At 36.2% G+C, this 8,012-nt stretch overlaps 1 protein-coding gene across 2 annotated transcripts in view; it reads left to right on the forward strand.

Annotated features, from left to right (window-relative positions):
- IFT80 (intraflagellar transport 80) overlaps positions 1-8,012 on the forward strand; it is a 30,544-nt gene that overhangs the window by 11,145 nt on the left and 11,387 nt on the right. For both annotated transcript variants that reach the window (XM_017734355.1, XM_008633737.2), the window contains exons 7-9: positions 359-496; positions 6,522-6,701; positions 7,873-7,991. In XM_017734355.1, the coding sequence (XP_017589844.1) occupies positions 359-496; positions 6,522-6,701; positions 7,873-7,991 (437 nt within the window). The remainder of the gene's footprint in view (positions 1-358; positions 497-6,521; positions 6,702-7,872; positions 7,992-8,012) is intronic.

Consider the following 8,012-nt stretch of genomic DNA (forward strand, 5'->3'; position numbering starts at 1 on the left):
ACATGAGGGAAAATTATATATATATATAACAAAAGTGAGCTATAATACAGGTGATTTTTTAAGTTACACTGAAAACATGAGGGAAAATTATACTCCTGGAATAATAAAAATACAAAAAAAATACATAACGAGTGAGCTATAATACAGGTGATTTTTCAAGTTACACTGAAAACATGAGGGAAAATTATACTCCTGGAATAATAAAAATACAAAAAAAATACATATATAACAAAAGCGAGCTATAATGCAGGTGATTTTTCAAGTTCCACTGAAAACATGAGGGAAGATTATTCTTCTGGAATAATCAAAATGCCCCCAGAGTGTGCTGCCATGGGTGGATATTTCAATTTTGCTGCAGGTTTGGGACAGTTTTGGCCGTGCCCTGTACAGTTCCCAGCCCCACGAGTATCCCATCACTTCTGTTGCCTGGGCTCTGGATGGAGAATTGTTTGCTGTGGGATCTTTCAATACTTTACGTCTCTGTGATAAAACTGGGGTGAGTAAAACTCTGCAAATAGGGGTGGAATTGTCCAAATTTATTGATATCACAGCAAGTATTCCTCAGGATATCAGTGTATGGGTGGGTATTTTAGTAACAACAACTACTTGTGATTGCCAGCACCTTTTTGCTGACCAGAATATTTTATTTTTAATAATATTTTGCCTTTTAGGACATGAGGTTTTTACCTAAAAGCACAGAGCTCACAAACATGTCTTGTGGTCATAACTAATCATAAATTGCAATTTTTAGCCATAAAAAGGAGTGTATAACAATAACCTGATAAAAAAGGAAGGACCATGCCCTGCACTTTTATTATTTAATGATCTTTTTTTCCTTTGAAGGTTTACTCCTGAATCATTTTTACAGGGTTTTTTTCAACCTGGTCTCCAGTTAAAATGAATTTAATGCAGTTTCAGCTCCCTTCATTGGTGCTCTGAGTTAGCACAGATTGATCTCATTGTCTCTGTGGGTTCCTTGTGGTTCTGCACATTTTTGTTCAGATTTTTTGCAGCAAACTTTGATTATTTGGGACTTATATTGTCCCATTTTCTAACTCTTTTCTCATTGTGCTTGTTGCTCTTTTTGGGAAAAAATTGCCGTGGTGTTTTGGGTGTGTTCAGTCAGGGATGGTTCCTCTCCCCATGAATTTGGAGTGTGTATTTCAGATATTTTAAATTCATGAAGAAGAACCTTTAAAGATTATCTGAGAAGAGGCATAAGGATAAAGTCCGAGTTTTCATATTTCACTTTTTGTAGTGATTCTGATTTCACTGATATTCACTGACAGTGTATAAATAGAATTCAATTACAAGTTCCTAAGTAAAATTTAATTATAATTATCTTGAAGGAAAAGTACTCAAATGCAATTTTCTTTTGCAAAGTGTCAATTTGCTGATTTAAATTTTTTTTTTTTTTTATATCTCCAGATTTGTTCTGTAATTTAATTTACTGTAAGTCTGGGTCAGACTCCTGCTAGCTGAGAACCAATAATGTTTTAATCAGCATTTAATACTGAACAGGTTATTGGGAATTTTAATGCAGACAGGTTTATTTCTTGTCTAAAGTAAAGATTATTTTACCTGGTTTATTATTCAACTCTGAAACAAAAATGAACAGTAGCTGGTGCCAGATGCTTTGTGTATTTAGCAGCTCCCACTGATAATTTATTCTGTCCAAATTCAGGATTTTGGATGTAAATAATGACATTGAATGTAAATATTGACTGAAGGAGTGGCTGTGCTGGTGCTGAGGGAGAAGGAGGATGGGATGGAGTTTGAAGAGAACCAGACCTGGCTTTTCCTGGTCAGCCCAGACACTTTTATTGTGTCTGATGTAATGGGGCTGCATTGGCAAATTGCTCTCCAGGGAGCCATCAGGACAATAAATATATATCATTAACTCTTCTCTGGCATATGTGTTCACTTTGGGGCATAATTAAATTAAATTCTTGCACTCTGTGCTCTTTTCTCATTTTCTTTCTATCTCTCTACGATGTTCAAGCAGCTTCATGGTAAAAAACAAACTTAAAATAACATTTTAAGTTGTATTTCTTTGTTAAAAAAGCACTGTTGATTCTGTAGCATTTGAAGAGAAATCATATATTTATATATAAAATAAATTATTAAAGCTGTCCTACAGGCAGGTTGTGTTCCCAGGGCCTTGGAAGTGTGGAGAGATCAGTGATAAAAAAACATTAAAAGTGAAACACTGGTCAAATTATTGATTTTAGTTAATAAATAGGGGCATCCAATTTTTATTTAAGTAATGCTGAATGTATTTATGCATCTTCTGTTAATGATTTATTTACCCTGAATGGGGATTGATCAGTTTAATTTGATTTTTTTGTTTATTTTCCAAATGCTCTGTGCTCTTCTTCTTGAACTTTTTTTTATCTGGGGATGTTTATCTATAAATTGATGTTTATTTGACTGCTAAATCCTGCCCTTTTCTTTACTCCTGTCTTCATCACTCTGCTGAGCAAATTCTGTGTAACAAAAGCAATTATTTCCATTAATCCATAAATTTTTAAATTATTTTATACATTCTTCAAACTTTTTCTTGTATTACAGAATAAATTTTGGCCATTTTAGTACACTGTCAGTTTGCATATTGGACTGATCCTCTTACATTTTTATATTCTATCAAATTTTGCTAGAAATTCTATTAAAAAGATGGAATATTGCCTGATAGCTTTGGAAAATAAAACATTCTGCAAGGGTAACTATTCCTCAGCCCCACCCCATTTAAAACCAGTGGAAGTCTGGTGCTGTGGCTAAAAAATACTGAGGATAGAAACCATCCAGGAATATTAAAACTACAGTGCAGCAGGTCCAGAGAAGCTCTGAAAATTACTTAAATGTTGAGCATTAAATGATTTTTATTCAGGGCAATAAACTGTGTGATTAATTTAAAATTAATATAATTTATCCTTAAAATTACCATGATACTGATATTATACAGATATAAAATAGGGAGCAAGCTTCTGGAAATGAATGTGTGCAGCACATTTGTACAATACATATTTTTTCTATCATTCTGATAGAAATGAACTTTCCAAAACTAGAGCACTAGGAAATCCCAAAAAAATCTGTTTTCTATGGAATTACAGCTGTGATCCCATTCCATTCAGTTTTAGTCTTGTGCATTTGGCAGTGTAAAAAAATCAGGTGATTTTTCTGCACTGCCCCTGTTTGATCTGCTTTTACTGTTCAGGATCCTGAATTCTTTGCAGCTCAATAAAAGCAAAAATATTATGGATAGGTTTCCCACGGAATTATGCTGTTGAGCAACTCTTTCCAAGCTGGCATATTTTAATTTATTGGAATTGGCTAATACAACTTCTGGAAGAAAATTAAAGCACTTGGATCACCTATGGAAGTAATTCTTTACATCAATATTTCATTTTCTGAGGGGAAGAATTTATAGGGGACAGTTTGGCATCCTATTTTAGTTCTTGGGTTGGTAATTGTGGGAATGTTGTTGGATTTCTGGACAATTTTAGGTATCTTCTTTTGGGGGTTTATTTTGTAATGTTGAGCTGATTTTCTTACCTCCAGTTTTCCAGATTGGTTCTGGGTTAGAGAATCTTGTCTGATTTCCTGTGGGGATAATAATAGGTAAAATAATAATAAATAATACATAAATCTAATACTACATATATTTCTAAATCTGATATTGTGAAATAGCAGTTTAGTTTATATTCAGTTCAATATCAGAGGAGTTCTATATATAGATATATTACATATACATTTCCAACAAGCTAATTCCATAGGTGTGTGCATCTTCAGGTGGTCCCAAGTGTGGATTTCCTTTGGAAAATGACTGTTAAAACCTTGTAAGATCCAATTTGACAGCTGACATCAGCATTCCCTGTTCAGAACTCCTCACCCTGGGAAGCAAAATCCAGCCAGGATCATCCAAGTCTCCTTTGCACAGCTGACATCAGTGTTGCTCTTTTAATTTATACTTTATATTATAAATTGTTATTATTTAGTTTATTATTTCTATTTATTTGTTATTTTATTTATTTTTTAATAAATTATTATATTTTTAATTTATAAATTATACCTACTTATATATAATTTATATAAAATAAAATACTCTCTCTTCACTATATTGTTTTAAAAATGGGTATGATGTGTATTCATTTATTGCTTTCAGTCCAGAAATTGCTGATTAAATCCCTCAGATTGAGTCTTGGAGCATCAATATTCCAGATGTGGAAGCCTGTCCTTGTTCCTGGGACAGAGTTCTGGGAATGTGCTCCTTGAAATCCTTTCAGCCACATCCCGGGAGCCAGAAATGGGAATTGAGTAGGAAGTCAGGCAGCATTTAGGGACTGCAATTCTTCAGTTTTACTCAGTTGTGCAATCAGAAAAGGGAAGCTCAAGTTGCTGCTTTTATGTATTTATTTAACAAAATGAAACTTTCAGAACTCCTGGGTTTGTTCTTGAGAGAATTCAGTGAAAAATTAACGATGGCACAGGAAAAGTAGAACCCAAAGTCTAATAGTGCATTAATGTTGGACCAACATTCATTCCTGGAGTCACAGTCAGACCTTTCCTACAAAGAAAATCACTGTATTTAGGAACTACACAGCAGCTATTCCAGTTTTTTAATTCTTTCTATTTAAAAATGAAGAGCTGAAGTGATTTTTCTGATAACATTTTATGTCCATGATAAATGCAGCAGACATCTGCAGGGAGCATGAATCACTGGAGTGGTCTGAATTACGCAGAGCCTTCAAAAACAGCTGGAAAATAAAGCTTTGAAATGGCTTTCTCTGGGTTTTTTTTTTAAAGTGTAGGTTTTAATCTGGAAATATTTGAATGATTTTCAATGACCTGAAGAAAAAAAAGGTTTATAAAACAAAGTAATTTTGGGAATGGATCCTGTCAGAGCTGCAGCGTCTCTGCTTTTCATGGAAAAGTAGCTCCAAAAAAACATTCCTGGAGCCCTTCAAGTGGTTTTTAATTGATGGTTTGATGCCCTTTTATTCCTTCTGGGTGGATCCTTGATCCAAGGGAAATGACCTCGGAAACAGCCGGGTCTGGCTGGGAGGATCCCAGGGCTCAGCTTGAAACAACTTCTTCAAAGTGTTCCCAGACAGATCCCAGCTGGGAAAAACATCTGGGATGGAGGTCAGGGAGAGCCTTCTCGCAGTGCTGGGCACAACATTCCAGGGCTCTTCCTGGCCGTGGGAGGAGTCAGACTTTAATTATTGGGACTTTGATTACTAGAGAGTGTTTGGGGCTGAATTCGTGCTGGCCAGGCAGAGGAGCAGTTATGGACTGGTCTCCAAAAATTGGAATTTCCTTCCCAAGTGCAGCTCACACAGACAGGGAATGATGTGGAAGGTGAAGCCTTAAAATTGAGGCTTGAAAATGGAGATTCAGGCAGTGCCAACATCACCTTTCACTCACCCTGATGTGTAAAAAACAGCTTTAATTCCACGCAGAATTCCCAAACCAGGAGCACAACTGGGGTTGAACTTCACCCCATTGAGTTCCCTTCCCACTGAACATTTTGAGTCCAACCCCTTTATTTTACTCCACTTTTTGGGATTTCCTTCGATCTAAATCATATGAAGACTTCGTGTGAAGGACTTAATTTTTAGGGGTTTTATGCTCTGCAAAAGAAATCAGTATATGAAATATGCTAGAAACATCAGGTGAAGATTTTCTTCCAACTGTCCCCCTTTTCAGATAATTTCATGTGTCCAAAAGTCAATCCAATGTTTGCATTTAACTTTAATCACATGATTTTTATTATTGAATTGCTCCTTAAGACATCAAATATATTTGAATATTCAGGTAGTTCTTCAATTACTACGTGTTTTTTTTAAATACTCTATTACATAAAGAGGAAATAATTGAGATTTACTTCTTGTTCTAAAATCTGCTTTCATATCTTCCTAAAATTCGCTAAAAAGATGATTTAATTTTTATTTGTCATCCATTTTCAGGGAAACATCTCTTTGGAGATTCAGGGTGATTGGTGTGATCTCTATTTCTGAGATGCAGGAAATAAAAAACAACTGTCTTAGTCTGCAAATTCTCATTTTTGACAAGGATTTATTAATAAGGGTCTAAACTTCAGAGGGGTCTCATGGATAAGGCTGGGGGAATTAAGAATAAAAGTCTCTGCTGGAGGAAATTTTTAATTAATCCTTCATGTGGACAGTAACAACAGAGTGGAGAAAATACCATTATTTCTTAAGCACCTTGACTTAATTTTATGTTGTGATTGCCTGGATTTATGAATGAGAGTACACTTGAAATAAATTGTGAGTAGAAAACTGGTATCTGATGTACTTCAGGCATATTGACATTTTAGTTTCTGCTTTACCTGATGCTTTTTCTTTGCCAGAGTCTGACTTAAACATCCAATCCCAATGCGATAAAAACTTCATTTATTGCTGCGCCTTCAAAAACCCCAACCCTGCAAATGTGTTTATGACGATAAATGACTTCTAAAAAATACAGGATAACTTGAATTGTGTTTTTCTCTCCTTTTCCAGTGGTCTTATGCCCTGGAGAAGCCCACCACTGGCAGCATTTTCACCATTTCCTGGTCCATCGATGGCACCCAGCTGGCCGGAGCGTGTGGGAACGGCCACGTCATCTTTGCCCACGTGGTGGAGCAACACTGGGAGTGGAAAAACTTTGAAATCACCTTAATTAAGAGGAGAACCATGAAGGTAAAATCACATCAGAGCCGGGCAGTCTGATCACAAAGCTTATTTTAATGCAAAATGGGAGTTTTGAAGTTAATTTGTGTTCCCAGACACTGACTCACGACGTTCACTCTCTGGGATAATAAAGATTTCCGGCCTTCCACATTTTCCAAATTACAAGTTTGCTCTTTTCAGCATCAAATTCCTAATTAGAAACTAAAATGTTTTTTTCTTTTCATGTTGGATTGGGTGAAGTTGGAGCAGCAGCAGTGCTGGATTTGAGTCTGGGGCAGTGGGTGGGATGTTGTGAGTCAGAGTCTGGGAACACACAGCACAAATCAGGTAAAAATTCCCAGTTTTTTCTCTCATTCCCAGACATCGACTCGTACCAGATGGACTTGGGAATGATCTCCATGGGATTTAAATCCTATTTTTGAATATGCAAAGACTGAGGAAGTGTAGCTAACCCTGAGTCAGGACTCATTTTTAATTCTGGTATTTGATAGTGATTTTATTCCTATATATTTATGTAGGAAAATCCTACAAAAATGTTGCAGGTGGATGTTTTTCCTGAGTATTACAATGAGTTAATGAGTGATGCTGTGGTGGACGTAGCAATTAATATATCCTTGGCAATGGTTTCTGGGCTCTTGGAATAATTGAGTTCAGACCTTGTTTTGCAATTGGTGAATAATGGAGAACATCAGAAGGAAGTTACCACCCTCGGAATGGTGACATCTTCCAAAAAATCCCCCAAAACCCCACAAAAAAACAGGATACTTTTTTTTTAAGGTACCCCCTTGGATTTTTATCTCCCTAAAATCTCTTGAGCTGTAAAATCTGTGTTGATTTGAGGCAAATTCTGATTTTCTTGAGCAGGTTTTAAGCGAAATAACAAAACCAAAACCTGGCCACCCAGCCTATCTCCTGAATTTCCTGTGCTTCCAAGTGTGGAATCATTAAAATTCTAGAGCTCTGCAACATCTTCATCCCAATCCTGGGTATTGCTGGATTGTTTGGATGGGATCACTGAAGTGTTATTGCAAATACTCAAATCATCAATGACTGAACAATCTTAAAATGGGAATTTTCAGACCTCCTCCATCTCGGATGATTTTCTCAACAAGAGCATGTCACTAATCAGTTTTCCTTTCAGCTGTGTTGTTTCATTCTGTGGCCCTTTTCCTTTGCTCAGGTGCACAATGTCATCAACGATGCCGTGGATTTGTTGGAATTCCGGGACAGGGTCATAAAGGCCTCCCTGAACTATGGATATTTGGTGGTTTCCACTTCCCTTCAGTGTTACGTGTTCTCGTGAGTAACACTAATTCCTAT

Source organism: Corvus brachyrhynchos, unplaced genomic scaffold (assembly GCF_000691975.1).
Source record: "Corvus brachyrhynchos isolate BGI_N302 unplaced genomic scaffold, ASM69197v1 scaffold544, whole genome shotgun sequence".
Lineage (NCBI taxonomy): Eukaryota > Metazoa > Chordata > Aves > Passeriformes > Corvidae > Corvus > Corvus brachyrhynchos.